The following is a 25,150-nucleotide window of genomic DNA, read 5'->3' as shown; positions in this document are numbered from 1 at the left end:
AGATTCCTCATCGTCCGAGTCCAGGTGCTCCCAAGCTACGTCCTGGTGGTACTTTAATTTCCCCAATAAACCCTGACACTGAAAAGAGTGTTCTGACCCGCCGATGCAGCTATTCCCCTCGGAAGTTCTACTCTAACTTCAGTATTTATCTTTGGCTGTGCTGGGTCTTCATTGCTGCTCTGGCTTTGCCTCCTGCGTCTAAATCATGGAGAAGGTGCAACAGACGTCACCTCCCCGGCGCCGGGGGAACCCCTAACCACAGGGTCAGCAGTCTGTCTGTGGATGAAATCTGACACGTTGGGCAGCAGAGTCCAAATTATGAAGGACATGGGAGACCTAGGTCCTTACTGCTGAGCGGTCAGACCTACAAGATGATAACCTCTTTGTCCACAAGGTGACCACTGTCCCCCCCAGACCCAAACACATTCCAGGCCTTGGCTACTACTGACTATGACGCTCCTAGATCAGCTCTGCGCCATCACCACACCACTCCGTAGTTTGGCAGGGAGTTTTTGACCTCTAAAAAGCTCTGTGTGTGTGTCAGTCACTCAGTCATGTCCGACTTTTTGGGACCTCATGGACTATAGCCCACCAGGCTCCTCTCTCCATGGGATTCTCCAGGCCAGAATACTGGAGTGGGTTGCCATTCCCTTCTCCAGAGGATCTTCCTGACCCAGGGATTGAACCCAAGTCTCCTGCATTGCGGGCAGATCCTTTACCATCTGGGCCACCAGGGAAGACTTAAATAGCTCTGGCCCAACCCCAAAACCCAAAGAGTGTTGGAAATGTGCGTGTGTGTGCGTGCGTGTGCATGCTGGGGGAGATCTCAGCAAGGCCTGAGCTTGGTCACACTGGAGGTGTCATCAGCTCAGGCCACCAGACTCCAGCCCACCCCTTCTGTGTGGGGCCTGAGTTAAGAGCACACAGGGGCTTCTGCAGGACCCCAGCCCCCCGGCTTCAGCCCCACCCCTTTTCCTCTCCCATGCTCTGTTCCTGGCCTACCAACTGCCTTACAGGCAGATTAGCAAGCTAAATGGGGAACTAGGTATCAGGTAGTGTTCTGGATTAAATTGCGTCCACTCCAGAAAGGTTCAAACCCTAATACCTCTCCCTCTCCCCCAGGAACTGTTGAGTTTGGTAACACTGTGAACATGACCTTATTCGGAAACAGAGTCTTTGCAGAGGAAATCACCTTAAGATGAGGCCACACTAGGCTGGGCTTCCCAGGCGGTGCTAGCGGTGAAGAACCCACCTGCCCAGGCAGGAGACAGACACAGGTTCGATCCCTGGGTCAGAAAGATCCCCTGGAGGAGAGCAACCCACTCCAGGATTCTTACCTGAAGAATCCCATGGGTAGAGGAGCCTGGCAAGCTACAGTCCATGGGGTTCGAAAAGAGTTGGACACAACTGAAGCGACTTAGCACGCATGCATGCATACTAAGTCAGAGTAAGTTCCAAACCCAGTGTCTCTGGTGTGTTTATACAAAGGAGGAAACTCAGACACAGAGAGGTACAATACAGTACACAGAGCGGTACAGGGAACAGCACTACACGATGACGGAGGCAGGGATGCAGGCGACGCCTCGTAAGCCTCCACGGTGACGGAGGCAGGGATGCAGGCCACGCCTCGTAAGCCTCCCAGCTGGGGTGCTTTGCTACCTGTGCCCTTAGAAACGGAACACAGTAAGTGGTGCCCAGACACACAGAAGTGAACAGTTAGGGAACTAGCCTAAATCTAGGTTTGTGATGATCACACCTGGATTTTATCTACACTTTCTGGTGCTCCACATTTTCAGTCTCAGGAACTCACATGAAGTCTGTTGGTTAAAATTTTATAACATCTTGAGAGTTCCCTGGACAGCAAGGAGGTCAAACCAGTTAATCCTAAAGGAAATCAACCCTGAATATTCATTAGAAGGACTGATGCTGAAGCTCCAATACTTTGACCACCTGATTCGAAGAACAGACTCATTGCAAAAGACAATGAGGCTGGGAAAGATTGAGGGCAGGAGAAAGGGGCAACAGAAGAAGAGACGGTTGGATGGCATCACTGACTCAATAGACATGAGTTTGGGCAAACTCCGGGACACAGTGAAGGACAGAGAGCCTGGCGTGCTGCAGTTGCAAAGAGCCGGACATGACTTAGTGACTAAGAATCAACAAATGGCAGCCACACTATGCAGGTTTTTGCCTAAAAACGATACATTCTTATCTGCCCAGGATATTTTCCCCTTTCTCTGTTGTGCTACAGACTCATTTCGTCTTGGTTTGTCTGCCAGGGTCTTCCCTTGGGTTGCCTCCCTGCCCTCCTGCTCTAGATGAATAAAGAGCCAGCCACTGCTGAGCTGCTTTCCTCCACGTCTGTAGCGGAAATATTGGCAACTCCATCAAAGAGCTTTAAGGAATAGCTGGTAAATCCTTTCCAGATGGGGACCTTTCCCCTGGGCCCAGGTGCCCCCATTTCTACCTGCTGCCTCTGCGCAGAAGCCGGATAAACAGCCTGGCAGAGAGTTCCACTAACACATTCACCAAGCCAGCAGTGCTCATCCTAAGCAGGGCCCTTCCTTCCTCCAGGTCTTCAAAGAGAATCATCAAGACATCTTCGTATCGATAACAATTTCTAACCTTCCATTCTATTCTTATATCATCTCTGGCTAAAAAGCTTAACATTAGGCAGAAAAACTAGACTAATCGATGAATTTCTGAATAATAATGACCATTAACTCATTAGAGAGTATTCACTAGATATGCTAATAACAATCTTGAAAATCTATCTTGGCCTCTAGGATATTTACGGCTTATCCAACAAGAATTGAAATTTAAGTTTGATATATAACAACTAGTTTTCTTTTTAAAAAAAAGTAAATAATGCTTTAAAATCTCTTTTTGCAGATAACATGACCTTGTACATAACAAATCTTAAGGAATACACTAAAAAAACCCTAGAAATAATAAATGAATTCAGCAAGGTTATGGACATGGGACCAAAATACAAAAATCACTTGTATTTCTATACACTAGCAGTGATCAAATCAAAAACAAACCTGAGAAAATGATCCCAGCAGATGCAAACTGTTACATACAGAATGGATAAGCAACAAGGTCCTACTGAATAGCACAAGGACCCATACAGTGATCACAGTTTTTTTTTTAACTCCACCTGAAATATTTGGTTTAGATAGAGAGGTAACATACCTGAAGTTGTTGGAATAATCACAAATTCAGAGGACAGTTTAAAATTATCAAAAGCTGACTGCAATATCAACACTTAAAAGAGGGTCTTTAGGAACTTCCCGGTGGCACAGTGGATAAGAACCCACCTGCCAATGCAGGGACTCAGGTTCAGGCCCTGGTCTGGGAAGATTCCACATGCCTTGGAGCAGCTAAGCCCGTGGGTCGCAGCTACTCAGCCCGAGCGTCACAATTACGGAAGCCCGCGAATCTAGAGCCTGAGCTCCGCAAGAGAAGCCGCTGCGCTGCGAAAAGGGGTGGCCCCTGCTCGCCACGGCTAGAGAAAGCCCGTGCAAAGTAACGGAGACTCAGAGCAACCGAAAATACAGATGAACTCATTATTTTTTAAAAAGAGGGTTTGCGGGACTTCTCCGGGCTCCAGTGGCTAAGACTCCGAGCTCCCAGTGCAGGGGGCTGGGGTCCAATCCCTGGTCAGGGAGCCGGATCCCACGTGCTGCAGCTGAGCCCTCAAACGGTGCAAGCATCGATGCTCCTGCGCGCCTCCACCAAGAACCGGCACAGCCGAATAAACACTTTTCTAAAAGAGGCTTTTAATAATGTGTGTGACACTGTAATACGATAAGAGAGATATATGCAGTCTTCATCCCCTGTTCCTGCTACGGAGCTCCTAAAGCCCGTGGAACTTCCTGAGTGGTGGGCAGGAAGAGCATCTGTTGTTATTCATTATCAGCCCCTTTGAACCACACTTGAGTTCAGGCTACTACAGTGACTGTGGCAGGAGAGGAGCCGGCTGTCAGAAACCAACCATGCGCTAGGCTTGGGGTTCCAGCCCCGTCCCCATCCTCCAGGAAGCAAAGAGGGGGCTGGGGGCTGAGTCATCACCAATGGCCAGTGATGGAATCGATCACACCTACATGATGGACCGTCCGCACAAACCTAAACAAAGGGGGTCAGAGAGCTTCCAGGCTGCTGAACTCCCGGAGGGCCTGGGAGGGCGGGCACCCTTAGAGGGTGCATACTGTCTACGCCCCTTCCCCTGTGCCCTGCCCTCTGCGTCTCTCCCATTCAGCTCTTCCTGGGTTTTGTCCGTTATAACAGCAGTCCCCAACCTTTCTGTCACCAGAAACTGGTTTCCTGAAGGACAACTTTTCCTTGGAGTGCGGGGGGGACAGGTTCAGGTGGGGAGCGATGGGACAAAGCAGGCAAGGCTTCACCCCCTCGCTCTCTGCTCCCCTCCTGCTGTGTGGCCTGGTTCCTAATGGGGAACAGGGTCCTGCACTTTATAATAAGTCGGTAATAACAAGTCATGTGTTCCCCTGAGTTCTGTGAGCCGTTAGAGCAAATGATCAAATGTGGGGAGGGTTTGACCGGGGGACCAATCAGAGGAACCACCCAGAGAGGAAGTGTGCATGCTAAGCCTGCTTCGGTCGTGTCTAACTCTTTGTGACCCTAAGGACCGTAGCCCACCAGACTTCTCTGTCCATGGGATTCTCCAGGCAAGAACACTGGAGAGGGTTGCCATGCCCTCCTCCAGGGGATCTTCCCCACCCAGGGATCGCACCTGCATCTCTCATGTCTTCTACATTGCAGGTGGGTTTTTTACTACTAGCACCACCTGGGAAGCCCTGGAGAGGATGTGGGGAATAAATCGGAACCCTGGGATCCCCTGATTTGCAGGCAAGTTGCGCAGAAGTAATGGGGGGCCTTGGGACCCACTCCTTACAACTGGCATCTGAAGCGGGTGGCCGCCTTGCAGAACTGAGCCCCTAATCTGTGGGGTCAGCACCACCTTCAGATACTCAGCGTCACACCGCATAGTGTGATGAGGAAGCCCACACATTTGGTGGTGGAAGTTTCTGGGTGTAGAGAAAGACTGTTCTCCTTTTAAAGTGTCACATTAGTTCTTATTCAGATAACCAGCTTAAGTACAAAAGACACTAGTAGAAAAAAAATAAATTGTAGGTTTTAAAGCTCTTCCTTTGAAAAATTTGAAAGAGTTCAAGGAAGCCAAGTCGGTTTCCACGTGGACTAAAATATTTTCATTCTGGTGGCTAAGGGCAGAGAGTCAGGGCCAGACTCAATGCCAGGATCCACCCCTCTCTGCACAGAGGAAGAGACTGGAGCCGGGGCAGATTAAGTGATTTGCCCAGGATCACACAGCTGGGAGGTGACAACCAGGACCAAATGCCGGCCTCTTAACGCTAATCCATCACAACACATTGGCTTCTCACAGTCCCAGTCCAGAATGGCCTGCCGGCCTTGGCACCTGACCTACTTCTGCAGGTGGGCCACAGCAAAGAGCACACACAATATGGAAACCAGACACCACCCAGTGCCTTTCTTCAGACCTAGCCTGGCAGCTGAGGGTGAGGGAAGAGTAGGCTTAAAATGTTATTATTAATACATAAAGATTCAGCTCCTACCTTCTCTTTAATGTCTTTTTCCTTCTTATCCACTCCCTTCCTATCCTCCACCAGCACTCCCAAAGTCCCTAAACTCCATTAGTCTCGGTTTATTGAATTTATTAGGATGAAAGCTTGGTTCAATCCCAAGAGAATGGCCAGGCGGCTCCAAGAGGCTGGGGGTCTTCAGATCTGACACGTGTCCCTGGCACTTACCCATCCGAGACATGGCAGTCACGTCCTCTTCACTGCAGGAGTCGGGCACACACACCCCCACGCTGTAGTCAGCTCCATCTTGCCTCTAAGGGTCAATGCAGCCGATTATTAAAAAAGCAGCCCCCAGTGTGGGATAGTCTGCCCCAGTGCCGCTCTCTCCTGTATGACAGGTCATTGAGTTAATTCATACAATTTCCGACAAACTTGCCAACTTGCCATTTCTTCGCAGCAGGACATCGTGTATCAAGTAAAGATTGTGTTAATACATCAAGCCAATAATTAGAATGCCGGTCCCCATAAAGCAAAGATCAAATTATAAATAAAAATTGCTGGGATGCTTCTTCTAAGCATGCAACTTACAGGATTGTATAGGTCTGACCTTTTGTTCTGATATCAAAGCCATTAATCTGCTTTGAAAATAGGGTATGACTTTTGTACTCCCTGATTAAACCCTCAAGCCATCATTGTCAAATCCTCAGCGCGACCAGTAGAGCTGGGTGCTACTCTGCGTGTCTCCAAAGGTTAACCGTTGTGAGACCATTTTACAGCATTAACATCAGAGAGCTTGGATTTCGTGTCATTATTTTATATTGTTGTCATTAGCCAAACAGTAATGCATTTTCTTTCAGTGTTGTATGCATACATGAAGTATATCTTTGTATTTAATAAGAGGTTGTGCTGTTCCTAGTTTTTTCTCCCCCCAGAAGTCAAAGAATTAACGTGCTTTGAAGACGGTCGGCCCTGTGACCCTACTCCGTGATGCATTCATAAAGGGCTTGGGCATTTGCTGAGACAGCTTCAGATTCCTGTCTCGGAGCTCAGTTTCTGGGAAAGGACTATGGGTAATGGGGAGCCCACTTCCTTTTGGTATTCCAAACACTGCCGGTGAGTAAGGAGTTAACGCTCGGGAACACTGGCTGAGACTGGACCTTGGGTTCCCCACAAAGATCATCCAGGGGTCTTGTCCCTGCAGTGTGGTGGGAGGAGCATATGAAGCCCTGTTTGGCCTGCGGACAACTATTTCCTATACCTCCACACTCAGGACGTGCAAGAAAGTTTCTGCCAACTGTTTAAAATTTAAACTTTTTGCAAAACACCTTAATAGCTTTTTTTTTTTTTTTTGAATGAAGATAAGCAATCAGTCCATGGGGTCGGAAAGAGTCGGACACGGACTCAGCAAACACGGACACACACACACAGGCATGTACCGGGTTTCCATCACGAGCTCGGGTCCGCGCGTCCTTGAAGCGCGCACGCGCAGACGCCCGCTCACCTGCGCCACGTGGAGCTTGCAGTAGCGGCCGCGGAAGCGCCCTGCGGGCGCGCGGGTGGAGAGACACTCGCTGTAAGAGCCCAGCCTGTCCACGTTTCCGTCCAGAACGTTGCTGCCCAGCTTCCCGACCGAGTCATACACTGCGTTTCAAACAGAAGAAGTGGGCAGCGTTAGCGTCCTTGCTTCAGATGAATTCATCAGCGCTCAGCTCCCCCTTCCAAACCTCTAAAACTTAAAGGAACTGAGAAAGAAGAGAGTATTTCGGTAACACTCTCGAGCCTGCGTTCTTCGTCCGGAGCCCCTCTCTTCGTGCAGAGAACCACGATGTATGTTGTCGCGCGCGATTTGTTGCTAAAAAAGATGAAGACTCTGCATTCACTCTCTGGGGAGTAAGAAAGACGTAAGTAAAATTGGTGGCTTTCCTCTCTCCTCTATACACCCAGGAGAAAATACTCTTAAAATTTTTTTTATATACAATTTCGTAGGACCTTATTTTGGAGAGAGGTTTTTGTATGTTCGTTCGGTTTTTAATCTTGGGAGCGAAAAAGTGCAGTAATCAAGTCCCATAGTTCACGGCTCTCTCAGCCCTGGTCCTATAAAATTCTTACTTGGTTTGTTTGTGCTCGTATATTTCCTTTCCCCCTTCATTTTAAATAATTCATTTCCTTTCCTCTTTCTTCAACTTTGCCTTTCTCTTTTCCCTCCCCCAATTCCTCCAACGCTTATGTTTGATATGCACCATCTCATTTGTCATGTTCTTGTCTTCTGTAAGTCTATTTGTCATTTATGTTAAAGGCTTTCTGCTTCAGATCTCCTGTTTCCACGGTTTGGTACTATTTATGGTGTTACTGCAGTGATTTTGGAGCCCCCCAAAATAAAGTCTGACACTGTTTCCACTGTTTCCCCATCTATTTCCCATGAAGTTATGGGACCAGATGCCAAAATTGAAAGACGCTTACTCCTTGGAAGGAAAGTTATGACCAACCTAGATAGCGTATTCAAAAGCAGAGACATTACTTTGCCAACAAAGGTCGGTCTAGTCAAGGCTATGGTTTTTCCAGTGGTCATGTATGGATGGGAGAGTTGGACTGTGAAGAAAGCTAAGCGCCGAAGAATTGATGGCTTTTGAACTGTGGTGTTGGAGAAGACTCTTGAGAGTCCCTTGGACTGCAAGGAGATCCAACCAGTCCATTCTAAAGGAGATCAGTCCTGGGTGTTCTTTGGAAGGATTGATGCTAAAGCTGAAACTCCAGTACTTTGGCCACCTCATGCGAAGAGTTGACTCATTGGAAAAGACTCTGATGCTGGGAGGGATTGGGGGCAGGAGGAGAAGGGGACGACAGAGGATGAGATGGCTGGATGGCATCACCGACTCAATGGACGTGAGTTTGAGTCAACTCCGGGAGTTGGTGATGGACAGGGAGGCCTGGCGTGCTGCAGTCTATGGGGTTGCAAAGAGTCAGATACGACTGAGCGACTGAACTGAACTGAACTGGACTGATGGTGTTATTGTGTCCAGAGCTTCTAACTACTGTATAATAATTCATCACCGTTTTACACTTTGCTGTTCTCTGAGTGGTGGACACATAGATGGTCTGTAACCCACAAAAACATGGGGACAAATTCCTCAACTTACATGAGGCTTTAGTTCAGATTTACACCCTGTGGGGGCTTCCCAGCTGACCCTAGTAGTAAAGAACCCACTTGCCAATGCAGGAGACCAGGAGACGGAAGAGATTCGTGTTCCCTCCCTGGGTCAGAAAGATCCCCTGGAGAAGGGAATGGCAACCCACTGTAGTATTCTTGCCTAGAGAATCCCCATGCACAGAGGAGCCTGGTGGGCTATGGTCCATAGGGTCACAATGAGTCGGACACAAGGTACACAAATACCGTGTAAATCCCACCAGATTGTTCCAGAGTGACTGCCCAGACTATATCCTCAGGAATGCTGGTTCCTCTCTGCATGGTCCAGCTTTCCCATTTGTGGTGGTTGATTGATATAAAATGATACCCAGTTACTTAGATTTTTGTTTCTATAATTAAAAATAAGTCAGGATATTTTTGTTCAAAATACCTAAGCCATGTCAGTTTTCTCTTCTGTAAAGTACCTGTTTATATCCTTTGCCCATTTCTTGATGAATTTTCTTTTTTGATTTGCAAGAGCTCCTGATTATTGTGTATATTGGTCCTTGTCTACCTGAGTCATCAAAAATACCCTCAGTTATCTGGGAGGGTTTTGGGTTTTTTTTTTTTAATCTATAATGTCCTTTATTTGATAGAAATCCATTCTTTTGAGACTGTAATTTTTGTTCTATTCTTGAACAGCCTTTGTTCTAGCCAATACTGATGACATAATTTGCAGGACTAATACAAAATGAAAATACAGGGCCTCTTGTTTAAGAATTAAGCATTTCAAGATGGTGACAGAAAATCACATTAAAGAAAGCATGGGGCCCCTTTAAATGCGGGGCCCTGTGTGACTGCAAAGGTCTCATGTCTATGAAGCCAGTCCTGGTTCTAATACCAGAACCGTATGGTTTTTATTATTTCGGATTTGAAGTATATTGAGTATTAAGCCTTTAGTCATCTTTGCAAAGTTGAGCCAGTTAATGTTTGTGAACTGCTAGCCATTCATACAAATTTCAGAAAATTCATGTTCAGAAAAATTCAGGAAATTTTTAGAAATTGCAAAAAATTTCAGAAAAAAAATTACTGAGCTCTTCAAAATATCCAACTAGAATACTGATTGAAACTGCTTCACACTTACAGGTTATTTGGGGGAAACAGACGTCATTTTTGTATCAAGCCATCACTGGATGTCACACAAGTTACTGAAATCATCTTCTGTGTCCTTATTTGTCATTTTGTATTTTTCCATGATAATCTTAAAACAGATTACAGGGACTTTCCCCGGTGGTCCAGGGTTAAGACTCCATGCTTTCACTGCAGGGCCACGGGTTCAATCCCTGGTAGAGGAACTGAGATCCCGCAGGCCGAGCTGCACGGCCAGAAAAAAAAGTTTACATAAACATTCCTAGATAGTGTGTCGTTTGCTATTTTCCTTGGTGTTTTAATTTCAATAGTTTCCAACTGATTGTTGCTTGTGTGGAAAATTGCTATCAATTTTTGTAATTTGTTCTGGAACCTGGAGATTTTGTTGGACTTTCTCAATAGTTCTATGGCCTTATTTATTTCTCTCTAATCATTGGACCACTTTCTCCCCCCCTTTTTTAGTTTTGGAATCAAAGTTATAGTCAAATTTATAAAGTGAGTTGGGCAGCTTTCACACTTTTCATTTTCTGGAACAGCGGTAACGTCCCAGGTGGCCTAGTGGTAAAGAGCCCGCCTGCCAACGCAGGAGACATAAAAGATGCGGGTGCAGCCCCTGGGTCGGGAAGATGCCCTGGAGGAGGGCATGGCAGCCCGCTCCAGTGTTCTTGCCTGGAGAATCCCAGGAGCAGAGAAGGCTGGTTGTCTACAGCCCACAGGGTCACAAAGAGTCAGACACCGCCGAATCGACTTGACGCACAACACACATAATTACAACTGGTTGCTAAGGGTTATGACACTGGTGATGGTGGAGGGAGGGCGTTGCGTATGTCTACAAAGTGGTTGCAAGAGGTGGGTTTGTGGTGATGAATCCCTGTGTCTTGATTGTGGTATGAGTTACACAGATCTACACGTGTGCTTAAATGATACAGGACTATACACACACATTGCACCAATGTCAGTTTCTGAGGCACAGGGAGCTCAGGTCACTCGCCCAGGGCCACGTTGTTAAGTGACAGGACAGTGAGAAATCTGAAGCACAGAGGTGATAAGTACTATACACTTCAATACAAATCTACTTCTGTTTAATTGCTAGCAAGATTCAGAGCTGAGTATTCAAACTAGCAAATGAGAATCAGAGCTGTGTGTTCAAATTCATTTTAATCTTAACCTCTAACTTTTTACCCCCTAAAATACACAAAAAGACCCTGTTTTGGTTGTCAGTTCTTATCTGTAGCTAAAGATATTGATCTTCCTTAGAATGAGTGGGGAGAAAACCCAAATACAGCTGGCAAATCACACAGCAGTTCTGCCTCTGTTTCGACTAATGACTGAGCTCCTGAGATATAATGCAGAATCAGGTTGAAGCAATTGCATTTGGCTTACATGAGTGCTCTTTAAGAAAGTAGTTTGTTATTTTGAAGGCTTCCCGGCCATAACTGGGAAGATGGTCCCTGCTGAGCTGCCGAAGGTAACCAGACCTTCGCTGTGAACCCTGTCCTCTTCTGTTCTGCTGCGCTGGCCGCTTGGGCTTAACAGTGGGTGTCTGATATCACTGGCCTCTATTTTATGGTTCTGGGTTATTGCCAGAATGAGTATAACTGACTCTTCCCTTTTCCCTCCCGTGGGAGTGACTCTCCTCAGCTCTGACCACACTCAAAACCTTAGAGCTGGTATCCACGGTCACTTACAGCCAGTGATCATCTTTTAAGCTAAACAGCCTGAATCACAAGATTGACCAAGTCCCTCCCCTTCTTACAACACCTCCAAGGCACCATGAACAAAAGTTAAAAGGTAGCTGTCAAGGGAGAGGATGTATCTACTGTATTAATAACTTGGATAAAGAATTGTATTCAGAAAAAAAAAATTGTATTCAGGACCTCCATGGTGGTTCAGTGGGCGAAAAATCCGCCTGTCAGTGCAGGGGACACAGGCTCAACCCCTGGTTTGAGAAGACCACACATGGCATGGAGCAGCTAGACCCGTGTGCCAGTACCGAGCCCACACGCCTTAGAGCCGTGCTCCCCCCAGGAGAAGCCGTCGAACCGCAGCTAGAGAAAGCCAGCTCGCGGCAACAGAGGCCGCCTGGCTCAGCCAACAACAAATAAATCAATACAATTATAGTTTTAGAAAAGAATTGTATTCAGATCATATAAAGAACCTTAGAAATCAGAAATGTTTTAAAAGTCAAAGTAACTGATTGAAAATCTGCTAAGCATATGAACGGGCAACTCTTGGAGAAGGAAGTCCAAGTAACTGATGATTATGAGACTCACATATTATTTAGCAAATAGAGTGTATATACGATAAAATATGAACAGAAATTTTAAAATCAGTATTTTAAAAATTTCTTCTCAGGTATTCCATAATCTCAAGCAGGAGTTGGTGAACCGGGCCTGCCTGTTTTTATACGTGATTTTCTTGCAGTACAGCCATCTCATCTGTTTACCTATTACCAACGCTGCTTTGTTAATGCAGACAAAACTGAGTAGTTGCAACGGAGACTGTAAGGCCCACAGAGCCGAAAATATTTACCGTCTGTTTCTTTAGAGAAAAACCTGGCAGATCTCTTATCTAGAGCCAGGATTCTCATTCCTGGGCAGACATTAGAATCACCTGGAGCAACTTTTTAAAATATGCTAAGGCCCAGGCTTCCTCCTCACAGAGTGACTTAATCGGCCAGGGGAGAGGCGAGGGCATTAATTGTTTTTTCAAAAGTTTCCAGGATATAATTTTTTTTGCATCTTATTTGACATTGTTCCATTTAGTTAATAGCTTCCCCCCTTTTTTTTCCTGTTTTTTTTAATTATCAAAGATTGGAATTGTACAGTATTGAGAAGTGTAGGACAAAATACAATTAGTGGAGGGCAATTGTATCTGCAAATTATGTTGTATTAACCTGGTCATTGTTGGGAAATAAAAGTCATAACAGACCTTAAAAAAAAAAAACTCCCAGGAGATGCTCTGTGCAGTCAGGCTTGATTGCAGTGCTCTTTCAGATCATTTCCAGACTTGAGCTCAGTTTAAAAGGCCTTTCGTGACCAGACCTGCTTCTCCAGGCTCATCGTCCCACACCCACACCCGTTTCCTCTGCTCCATTATACAGGAGGCACCAGGCCCGCACTTGCCTGTCTTTCTGCCTGGAATGTCCCTCCTTCCTGTCTGCTCCTCCAACGCTGAATCACCCTGGGAGTCTGGGGCGGGGGATGGTCCGCTCCAGGAAGCCGCCCAGACTCTCGCCTAGTCCAGCACGCTGGAAGGCCTGTCACCGCTGGCTGTCTCCCCTGTGACGGAGGGGCTGTGCCTTCATCCAAGCACGTTTCAGACCAAGAGGTCAATAAACATTCACTGAATTAATTGCCTTAAATTTTGAAAAACGTAAGTTCGAATGCCCCAAATCCAGCTCCACAAATGTAAGTTCTTCTCTGTGTCAAGAACAAAACTGGATGTACTTATTAGAAACACATGTGCGTGCTCAGTCATGTTGGACTCTTTGCAACCCCATGGACTGTAGCCCACCAGGCTCCTCTGTCCATTGGGTTTTCCAAGCAAGAACACTGCAGTGGGTTGCCATTTCCTTCCCTAGGGATCTTCCCGACCCAGCGATCAAATCTCCGTCTCCTGTGTCTCCTGCATTGCAGGCGGATTCCTTACCGCTTGAGCCATCTGGGAAGACCCTTATTAGAAATAGACTGCATAATTTCCAAATTCCCTTCTTCATCACTAAGTATCCCAAACCTGGTAGCCTAAAGTTTAAGGATCTGGAGCTGTAAGAGCCTGTCTTGACCCTTGGATGAGTCCCTGCAGGACAAACAGAGAGAGATACCTAATTCTTCATTTGAGAAGATTAAACTCTAGTTTTCTTTCCAATTGGTGTTTTGTTTCATAAATGGATTGGATTTATGGTTTTCTAGCTGAGGTTATTTTGCATGCTGTGGACATTTCCAATTAGATTTACTTCCTTTCTGATTATGAATTCGAATGGACAGGTTGTCCTTTTCCTGCCTTACCCTTGATTAGTTTCTGTCAACATCCTGAGATGCCAGCCAGGGGCCCCCATCCCGATCTAAATACACTGTGATTTTCATGGGAGGGAGGGATAGAATAAACTAAAGATTAATTCCACCTGCTACTTCAAATCACACGCCGGTTGTTCCAAGTTTTCATTTCCAAAAGATTAAAAACAGTTCTGCTGAGCTAATTGGCAGACACGTTTTCTGTCTTGGTGATGATATGTGGATATTAAAATGCAGAAGTGATCAATTTGTGGCTTTAAATGGAGGAAAAAAAGACCTTGGTCAGTGATCTTAAATTTTAAAATATGAATGCGCCTATCTATATCAGGAAGGTGAAGGCAGCAGAAGCTTCTAGAATGCTCAGCCACAAACAAATCCTGAAAGCATAAGTCATCTTGAGCATCTACTGCTGCTGCTACTGCTAAGTCGCTTCAGTCGTGTCTGACTCTGTGACCACCAGGCTCCCGAGTCCCTGGGATTCTCCAGGCAAGAACACTGGAGTGGGTTGCCATTTCCTTCTCCAATGCGAGAAAGTGAAGTCGCTCAGTCGTGTCCGACTCTGTGTGACCCCATGGACTGCAGCCTACCAGGCTCCTCCGTCCACGGGATTTTCCAGGCAAGAGTACTGGAGTGGGGTGCCATTGCCTTCTCCGTCAGCATCTACAGAAAATATTTATTAAGCACCTACCAGATGGCTGTGTTACACCGGAGATTTTTTAAAACTAGAATTGAATAGTCCTTGCTCTGCGGCTGATGCACATAAATGCTAAGCATCAGTTGTCAGGGATCTCCTTGTGGATAAAAGATAAGAATGTGCTATTGATCTGATATCCAAGTTCCTGAATCAGGCTCTTTGCAAACGTCTCCTGGCAGTCCACCTTGCATCTGGCCAACTATTAAACTTGGACTACAACGAGAATAGTATGTATATTAGTTTCCTGTGATTGCTGTTACAAATTATCACAAACTTGGTGGCTTAAAACCACAGAAATTTGGACTTCCCTGGTGGTCTAGTGGTTAAGAATCTGCCTGGTGCAATGCAGGAGACCTGGGTTCGATCCTTGGTTTGGGAAGATCCCCTGGAGAAGGGAAGGGCTACCCACTCCAGTATTCTTGCCGGGAGAATGCCATGGGCAGAGGAGCCTGGTGGGCTACAGTCTGCCGTCGCGAAGAGTCAGACACGACTAAGCCACTAACACTTTTCACAATGTTAGTAGAGGGTGCTGGTTTGATCCCTGGTTGGGGAATTAAGATCCCACATTCTCAGGAGCAACTAAGCCCACACATGACAACTGCTGAGCCCCAGGGCCACCACTAGAGAGTCCTGCCCTGTAATGAAACATCTTGCATGATGCAACAAAGATCCTGTGTCCCCAACTAAGACCCAGGACAGCCAAACAAATGATAAATAAGTGAATATTTTTTAAAAGACACAGAAATTTATTCTCTCACAGTTTTGGAGGCCAGAGGTCCAAAATCAGTATCACTGAGCCAAAATCAATGTGTCAGTACAGCTGTGCTCCTTCTGGACGCCTCCGGGGAGAATCCATCATCCTTTGCCTCTTCCAGCCTCTTGTGGCTGCCAGCGTCCCTTGGCTTGCGGTCATGTCACTCTGATCTGTCTCTGTGGTTGCATCTTCTCCTCTGTGTCAAACCTCCCTCCTCCTCGTCCCTCCCTCTTCTAAGGATCCTTGTGATTGCATTTCGGGTCCACCTGGGTAAGCCAGGGTAACCTTCTCATCTCCGAATCTTTAATATAAACATATCTGCAGATCCCTTGGACAGAAAGGAAATCCAACCAGTCCATCCTAAAGGAAATCAACCCTGAATATTCATTGGAAGGACTGATGCTGAAGCTGAAGCTCCAATACTTTGACCACCTGATGCAAAGAACTGACTCATTGGAAAAGACCCTGATGCTGGGAAAAACTGAAGGCAGGAGGAGAAGGGGATGACAGAGGATAAGATGGTGGGATGGCATCACCAACTCAATGAACATAAGTTTGAGCAAACTCCAGGAGATGGTGAAGGACAGGGAAGCCTGGTGTGCTGCAGTCCATGGGGTCACAAAGAGTCAGACATGACTGAGCCACTGAGCAACAACAGCTTGTTTCCATATAAGGTAATATTCACAGGTCCCAGGGGTTAGAATGAGAGGTCTTTGGGGATCTAGGTTTCAGCCTACAACAACATGGATATTTGAAATCCAGTTAACCCAGAAATTTCAGTGAAGCCCACGCTGTCGCCCTTTCTGTATTATGAGCTTTTCTTGGTTTCAGCATCTTTTCTGACCCTAGCTTCAGCACCAGTGGAGGGGGTGGCCTTGAATAAAATGCCCTCCAGACTGACAGCCAGATGGGAAAAGAGGCAATGTTCTGAGAATTTAAATCAAGCAGATGGTCAGTCTTCCACTGAGGACCAGAGATCAGAGGCAGGGCTGGGGCCTTGACTGGCTAGCCAAGTGAGTGGCCCTGTGGCCCGCCCCCTATACTAAGCCTCGGTTTTCAGAAGAGAGGATGAGACAGGAAATAATCACTCCAAGAGATAAATGATGAAGCCAAAGGGAGGGGGTGATCAGTCAGAGTAGGAGGATCAGCAACACAACCATTAGAGTGGGCTGAGGGCCGAGGGCCGGGAGAAGGGACTCGAAGGGTTAGGAGAGTTTTACAGCAAAGGCAGCTGCTTGGGGAAGATTTCAAGGATGTGAGGAGCTTGGAGAAAACAGGAAATGAAAAGCCCTGCCAGCTGCCCGGGAACCAGAAACCTCCCTCCATCCGTCTCCTTGTTTCCCTGAGGAGCAAAGTGCAGGAAAATGCAGACTTTATGTGAAACCATCGGGGCCTCAATATGCTGAGCAGTTTTAATTCCGTATAAATCGACTCCCCCTGAGAGGCCTCCCCTGCAGAGAGGGCTGCAAATGGGTCTGCTTGGACTCGATGGAGTGGCCGTGGGTGGGCCTGGGACATCACAAGGAAAATGAGTTCCAAGACCTACCTGAGACCGCTTGCTTTGCTTTTTTATTTTCATCTCAGATAATAAACACATGATTTTTTATTCTGGAGGGTGGTTGGTTTCGAGAGGCCATAACTCTCTGTATTTGTTTCCTGCAGCTGTGTTAACAAACACCACTAACTGGGTGGCCTGACACAACAGAAGTTTTTTGTCCCATGGTTCTGGAGACTAGAAGTCCGAAATCAAGGGGTCAGGAGGGTTGGTTCCGTCTAGAGGCTCCGGAGGAGAATCTGCCGGCAGTCCTTGGAGATCCTTGGCTCTTAAACACACCCACTCCTTCTCTGCCCTGGTCGTTAGGCAGCATTTCTCCCTGGGTGTCTGTCTGTGTGTCTGTTTCCTTTTTTTCATTTTGTGGCCACACCACACGGCATGTGGGATCTTAGTTCCCCAACCAGGGGTCAAATCCGTGCTCCCTGCAACGGAAGCATGGAACCCTAAGCACTGCACCACCGGGGAATTCCTGTATTTCCCTCTTATAAGGACATGAGTCATTGGATTTGGACCGTCCCTAATGTGAAGAGCCGACTCATTGGGAAAGATCCTGATGCTGGGAAAGATTGAGGGCAGGAGGAGAAGGGGGTGACAAAGGATGAGATGGTTGGGTGGCATAGCTGACTCAATTGGACATGAGTTTGAGCAAACTCTGGGAGATGGTGAAGGACAGGGAAGCCTGCTGTGCTGCAGTCCATGGGGTTTCAAAGAGTTGGACATGACTGAGCAACTGAATAACAGTCTGGCACTGACCTAGAGCCAGACATCCTGGAATGTGAAGTCAAGTGGGCCTTAGAAAGCATCACTATGAACAAAGCTAGTGGAGGTGATGGCATTTCAGTTGAGCTATTTCAAATCCTGAAAGATGATGCTGTGAAAGTGCTGCACTCAAGATGCCAGCAAATTTGGAAAACTCAGCAGTGGCCACAGGACTGGAAAAGGTCAGTTTTCATTCCAATTCCAAAGAAAGGCAATGCCAAAGAATGTTCAAACCACCGCACAATTGCACTTATCTCACATGCTAGTAAAGTCATGCTCAAAATTCTCCAAGCCAGGCTTCAGCAATACATGAACCATGAACTTTCTGATGTTCAAGCTGGTTTTAGAAAAGGCAGAGGAACCAGAGATCAAATTGCCAACATCTGCTGGATCATGGAAAAAGCAAGAGAGTTCCAGAAAAACATCTATTTCTGATTTCTTGACTATGCCAAAGCCTTTGTGTGGATCACAATCAACTGTGGAAAATTCTTCAAGAGATGGGAATACCAGACCACCTGACCTGCCTCTTGAGAAATCTGTATGCAGGTCAGGAAGCAACAGTTAGAACTGGACATGGAACAACAGACTGGTTCCAAATCAGAAAAGGAGTACGTCAAGGCTGTATATTGTCACCCTGCTTATTTAACTTCTATGCAGAGTACATCATGAGAAACGCTGGACTGGAAGAAACACAAGCTGGAATCAAGATTGCTGGGAGAAATAGCAATCACCTCAGATATGCAGATGACACCACCCTTATGGCAGAAAGTGAAGAGGAACTAAAAAGCCTCTTGATGAAAGTGAAAGTGGAGAGTGAAAAAGTTGGCTTAAAGCTCAACGTTCAGAAAATGAAGATCATGGCATCCGGTCCCATCACTTCCTGGTAAATAGATGAAGAAACAGTGAAAACAGTGTCAAACTTTATTTTTTTGGGCTCCAAAATCAGTGCAGATGGTGACTGCAGCCATGAAATTAAAAGATGCTTACTCCTTGGAAGCAAAGTTATGACCAACCTAGATAGCGTATTCAAAAGCAGAGACATTACTTTGCCAACAAAGGTTCGTCTAGTCAAGGTTATGGTTTTTCCTGTGGTCATATATGGATGTGAGAGTTGGACGGTGAGGAAGGCTGAGTGCCAAAGAATTGATGCTTTTGAACTGTGGTGTTGGAGAAGACTCTTGAGAGTCCCTTGGACTGCAAGGAGATCCAACCAGTCCATTCTGAAGGAGATCAGCCCTGGGATTTCTTTGGAAGGAATGATGCTAAAGCTGAAACTCTAGTACTTTGGCCACCTCATGGGAAGAGTTGACTCATTGGAAAAGACTCTGATGCTGGGAGGGATTGGGGGCAGGAGGAAAAGGGGCTGACAGAGGATGAGATGGCTGGATGGCATCACTCACTCGTTGGACATGAGTCTGATGGAACTCTGGGAGTTGGTGATGGACAGGGAGGCCTGGCGTGCTGCAATTCATGGGGTCACAAAGAGTCGGACATGACTGAGCGACTGAACTGATAGCCCCACCATAACTTGATCACATCTGTAAAGATCCTGTTTCCAAACAGGATCATGGACCACAGTGCCAGGACTTGGGGTTTCAACATATCTTTTTGGAGGACACCATTCAACCTGTAACATTCTCCAAGTGGGGATTCTAATCCAAGCCAAGGGTACCACCAAGTAGCTTGTGAGCCGTGGTGGAAGAAGCTGCGGCCTGGAGAGAAGCAGCAGCCACGTGCTCGGGGAAAGTACAACAAGATTACGGAGAGATGGGACCCTAGGAGGGTGGAAACTGGAGAACACCGTGAGCCATGGAGAGACCTGCAGGAATAACTGATCAGCTGCCTGGTAGGACGGAAGACACATAACACGGCTTCAGAGTCTCCTTTCAATGGTGTTTCTATTGTGTGTTCTGGTCATCTGCTCATTATCTGCTCTTTAAATTATGTGTTAAAACATTTATACCAAGTGCCAACACAGAAGAGCATAAACCCTTCTTAGTTTCCAGGTGAAAAGAGGAAAGATGGAAGAAGCTAAGATATTCAGACAGGAGACATGAAATCATTATTCTAGAACATACATAATAAAGCCAAAGGCAGGAAGTCCCCAGATTAGAATGAAAGGGTATATGGATATATAGATATACCTCTATCTCCATATGTATTTAATAAGGATCACATATTCACTAAGGGCTTCCTAGGTGGCTCAGTGGTAAAGAATCTGCCTGCCAATGCAGGAGAAGCAGTGTTTGATCCCTGCATCAGGAAGATCCCCTGGAGAAGAAATGGCAACCCACTCCAGTACTTTTGACTGGGAGATCCCATGGACAGAGGAGCCTGGCGGGCTACAGTCTATGCAGTCGCAAAAGAGCCAGACACGGCTTAGAGACTAAACACATTCACTAAACGAATTCACCATTTTGTATTAAAATCTAATATTAGAAACACAGCAAGGAAAACAAGTAGGTGTGGGGGTGGAAAACCAAAGCGAAGATAGAACAAAAGGGAAGGAAAAACAGGAAGAAATGTGGTCCCAGGGCTGAGACCCTGAGCTCCCAACGCCACAGACCCACGTTTGATCCCTGATCAGGGAACGAGATCCCACAGGCCACAGCTAAGATTTGGCACAGCCAAATAAATATTAAAAACAAAATAAGCTATGTCTCATTAAAAATGTAAATATCATTTTAAAAATAATAATACTCCTGTTATAAATTCCATACATAGCCAATTGATGCTCACAGAATGCTTTCATTAATTTTTGCCAAATTCTCATTTTCTGTCGCCAACCTATGATTATGCCTATGACACCAATGAGTGTCATCCCCACATAAATGGTGGGTGATATTTTTGTCCATCCTCATGAGTAATGTGGATGTGAAGCCAGGAAGATATGCCAGAGCTTCACCCATTCGTCCAGGATGTGAGCCATGTTTTTGCTGAATGACAGTTGTGGGTGCTATTTATAATGTGAAGGCTATAGACATAACACACAGTTTAAGTTTTCATTTGTAGCATTTTCTCCATCAACTTCTGAAGTCTAGACAGTCAACAACACAAGTCCTGACCTGCAGGGATTGCTGACTTGCGCGGTGAATAAACTTCTGCCGCTGACTTCAAGCCCCTAGCCTGCCGTCCCCGAGCTTGAGCTCGGAGGTTGATGGCCAGTAGCCCAGCAGTACATCTCCACCGCACAGGCTCGTTTGGGAGTACAGACGATGGGGACTTCCCTGAGGGTCCAGTGGCTAAGACTCCACACTCCCAGTGTGGGAGGCCTGGGTTTGACCCCTGGTCAGGGAACTAAATCCCACAAGCCGAAACCAGAGGTCCCACATGCCATCTTCAGTGAATGACTGAAGATCCCGCGTGCTGCGGCTGAGACCTGGCGCAGCCAAATAAAGAATATAAATTAAAAATAAAATTTGAAGAGTACAGATGATGGCCAGATGCAATACAACCATTAGGAAGTGATGACTTTTGAGTATTCATTCCTTTTGTTCTTAACATACTCTGCTGCTGCTCAGTTGCTTCAGTTGCGTCCGACTCTGTGCGACCCCATAGACTGCAGCCCACCAGGTTCCTCCATTCCTGGGATTCTCCAGGCAAGAACACTGGAGTGGGTTGCCATTCCCTTCTCCCTAACATACTCTACCCAATTGTTAATTTATGTGATTTAACCCTTAAAAGTCCCTGCGTTGGACATTCAGCTTAAACACTCGACCCCGGCTAGAGCAGACTGCTGAGCGGAGAAATTAGAACATTTTTAAGCTGCTGCAGACCCTCACACTCTGAGAAGCACAAGCTCTCTACTTCATGGGTGGGAAAACTTGTTTAGCAAAGTGAACGGCTTGGCTGGGGCCAAGCACATGGCTGGTTCTCGGCCTAAACAGGACGAGAGCCCAGGTGCCAGGCCTGCTGGCCCAGCAGTGTCTGTGGAGCAATGCCTTGTTCCTGAGACGGGGTTCTGTTTACAAGGGAGGGACAGTGAGGAAAGGAGTGGTGGTGGGAAGGTGCAGGCAGAAAGAGGTGGAGAGAGAAGACAAACCCCCGTAAGGAAGGACGATCCTTGAGTTAGAAAGAGGTGAGTGTTAAGAAGGAAGATAGTTGACATCACCACGGTCAAGGAAAAAGAAAATGGAGAAAGAAATGACCAGTCTGCAGAGAAGCTGCCAGAGATCTTTGCGGCTGCAATTTTCATGTAAGTGATTGAATGTAGATTGTTGAGGATTGTGGAGTATAAAAGCAAAACAAGAGGTTCCCTGGTGGTCCAGTGGTTAAGAATGTCCACCTTGCAATGCAAGAGATACCCATTCAGTCTCTGGCCTGGGAGGATCCCACGTTGCCTTGGATCAGCTAACCCTGGGGGCCGCAGCTACTAAGGGATCTCTCTCAAGCCCACGGGCCACAGCTAACGAGGCTGCCACGGAAACTGCTGCAGCCCGCGGCCTGGGCCTGCGCCCCACGACAGAAGGAGCCCCACAGCGAGAGGCAACCAGAGAAAGCCCAAGCGCAGCAACAAAAACCCAGGGCAGCCAGAAATAGACAAAGGAAAAACAAAAAATCAGAAGCAGAGGGGCCAGAACACTGGCCTGAGAATGCCGGCAGAGGTGGGGGATAGAATCAGACAGGGGCCCAGAGGGTGGCAAAAGGAAAGCCTTCAAATAGCGATGGTTGGAGTCTGTTCTCTTTAATGGAGAAGAATGGAGGGAAGGATGCACGGAAACCTCATCTTAGAGTTGTGCTCCTGGACTCGTCCCTTCCATAAGCTCCACCCTCTCGAATCCAGCCTCCTCCTCCAGACTGAGCGTCTGTCTTAGGCTCTAACACCAAGCTCTCTCCTGTTCCACAGCAGCAAAGACACCAATTCCCTTCTGCAAAAACAAACACGTCTGCCTGAATTTCAAGCACCCTCTCCCTCCACTTAATTCCTCAGACCCCACTCATTATCAGAGGTTCTGCTGGTGTCATCTCTGTGCTTTGGATTGGGGATGGAGTTTTAAAACATTACTATGCAACATTTAATATCTTAAAAAGGCACAAAGAAAACAAACAAACACATACCTGTGTTGCAGTCGCCCAGCTTAAAAAATACAACTTGACCCTGATGGATCCCCAGTGACATCCCTACTCTCACCACCCCCACTGCAGGGCCACCTCTAACCGAATGTGGAGGTTATCGTTCTCATGCATTTCTTTCCTTTTGTACCAGGTACGTATGTCCCCCAAAGCAATAGAGCACCTTAACTTGAATTTTTGAAACTTTACCTACTATATATATATTCTTCCATGACTTTTTTCCCTTGATGTTATTTTTGCATATTCCCTTCATATTGATACATGTGTTTCTGCTTCATTCTTTTTTTTTTTTGCTGATGACTATTTTTGGTCTTGTTTCTCTGGTTGCTGTTTATTTGGGGCAGTAATTGAAAATGCAGGCTTGGGAATCAGATGACCTGGTTCCAAATCCTACCTGCATCACTTATTTTGGCAAGATGCTTTGCATCTTTGTGGCTCACTTATAAAACAGAGGCGAAAATAATGTCCTCCCCACGGGTGGGGAAGGGCGTTAGGACTGAACGAGAGACAGCTCTTGCACTGGGCCGGGAGCAGCACTCGCCATGTACACATACTCTCTAAATACTGACTTTCATTATTTTTCCATCCACATGACTGTCAGGGAAACCATGCTGAGAACAAAGGTCAGAACCGCGTTCTACGCTCGAAATCTCAGACACCCCGTCAAAGCAACGACGCCAAGGGCGTTGGGGATGCGCTAGAATGAAACTCAGTCACACCGCCAGATAGTAGTATTCACCCACCCACTGATCGTCCTCTGCCCCATTTATACACATCAGTCAGCTCTTTCTTGGACCGTTTGACTTTGGGACACTTCTACAACTAAAAAAATAAATAAATAAGGTGTCAATGTCCATGTGCCTACAGATGGAACACCGTAGGTGCACGACCAGAGTAACGTACGAGACAGATAAAGCACTAACAAGGCTGTGACTAACGATGACAATGCCTCCCACCATCACATCACCAGGACTCACCGAACCCTGATGGATTTTCTTGGCCAGCTTATTGGGCCTGTGTTTGTCAGAATGTTCTCTGTCAATATTACCAAGTATTACAGAAAAACATATTCAATTCCAAAATAAAACTTGAAGATGGCTATTGAATCCATTGGATACGTATCACCCTATCATTTCATTAACTACAAGAACATATAATTTGAAGTAATTGCTTCAAGTCATGTGCCATTCTGAATTACTCAATATTAGATCAAAACTTTTGTTTATCTTTAATATGTATATTATGTTCCTAATTGGGTTTCCCAATACAAAGTAAATTATTCATGTGTTAAATGGAAATGAAAATTGCTGTAAGAATGTTTCTGGCTTTGGAAAAAGTGAGTTTTTACATTTTTCCTCCTTAGCGGTTTACATCAGCATCAAGAAGGAATCATTCTCCTGGAGAGGTTATCCCACTGAAAATGAATCTGATTTCTTGCCACTTTCTGACAGGAATGTATATGTCCCTTTAGCTGTGAAAATAATTCTGGAAAACTAACAAAAAATAAAATTACTGCAGCCTGCTGTCCATCCATATCGCATGCAAAGAGGTCTGGCTACAATCAAATTTATTATACACAATCCGAGCCAATATGTTCACCAAAATACTCCTCAGAATTTACCATCAAACATATAATGGGCAGACCTGTTTCCTAAACAGTGAAGCAATTCTTTTTCAAATGCAGACTAAATGTCTAGAGAAAGAAATAAACCAGGCTATCTCATACAGTGGTGAAATGTTATCAACTTCAAAAATAGTAAACAGCATCATACAATTTACAAATAATCGTCATCTCATTGAGAAACTGGTCCTCATGAAATTCCTTCTGGCTGGAATTAATACCACTCTCTCTAGTGCCTTCTGAAGTTAAAATTCCTTCTTCCTTCTTGATTCCTGTTGCAAATTGTAAATTGAGCATCTCTTGTCTTTCCTATTTGGTCCTGGGTTTTTAATTCTCAAGAGCTTTTCTAGAACATCCCAAGTCCAAACCTGTCTGCCCCATGTTCAGCTACCCAACGGGCCAGGAAAAACCTACTTACTTCTTAGAGCATATTCTTTGGGCTCCACTGAATTCAGATCAGAAAGGAATTCTTCAAAGTCCTGCATGCACTTGAGAGAAACATTTCTTGCAGGAAAAACAAAAGGCAACTGAAATTGAAAAGAGAGGAGACAAAGCAGCAAAGTCAGGGCCATCTTTGGTGAAGACCTTCGCCTGGCAGGGCAAAATTTCCCTCCTAGACAAGACCTTGCATTTATAAAACACCAGACCACAACGTGTTGGGGGGAAATGTGACATTCTCGCGCTTTAACGTGCAGAGACAAGCTGTGTCTCCTCCGCCACCTGCAAAGCGGCCGCATTGAACAAACCATGGAAACCGATTTGTGTACGACTTGTTATTGTTGAGTAAAATCGCCCTGTGGATGTGGGGGCCGCTGACCACCTGGCT

General features: G+C 46.1%; 1 protein-coding gene across 1 annotated transcript in view; it reads right to left on the bottom strand.

Moving 5' to 3' along the window:
• The window catches only part of LOC133237798 (O-acyltransferase like protein-like), a 66,450-nt gene extending 41,624 nt beyond the window's left edge, over positions 1-24,826 (bottom strand). The window contains exons 1-3 of the mRNA XM_061400340.1: positions 24,743-24,826; positions 7,084-7,223; positions 5,811-5,895 (exon numbers count right to left, since the gene is read on the bottom strand). Coding sequence (XP_061256324.1) covers positions 5,811-5,895; positions 7,084-7,223; positions 24,743-24,809 — 292 coding nt within the window. The 5' untranslated portion in view covers positions 24,810-24,826. The remainder of the gene's footprint in view (positions 1-5,810; positions 5,896-7,083; positions 7,224-24,742) is intronic.
• Between the last annotated feature and the right edge of the window lie 324 nt (positions 24,827-25,150).

The sequence above is a fragment of the Bos javanicus genome, chromosome 24, assembly GCF_032452875.1.
Source record: "Bos javanicus breed banteng chromosome 24, ARS-OSU_banteng_1.0, whole genome shotgun sequence".
Classification (NCBI taxonomy): domain Eukaryota; kingdom Metazoa; phylum Chordata; class Mammalia; order Artiodactyla; family Bovidae; genus Bos; species Bos javanicus.
Note: the sequence above shows the minus strand (reverse complement) of the source record. Positions and strands in the feature narration are given on the sequence as shown.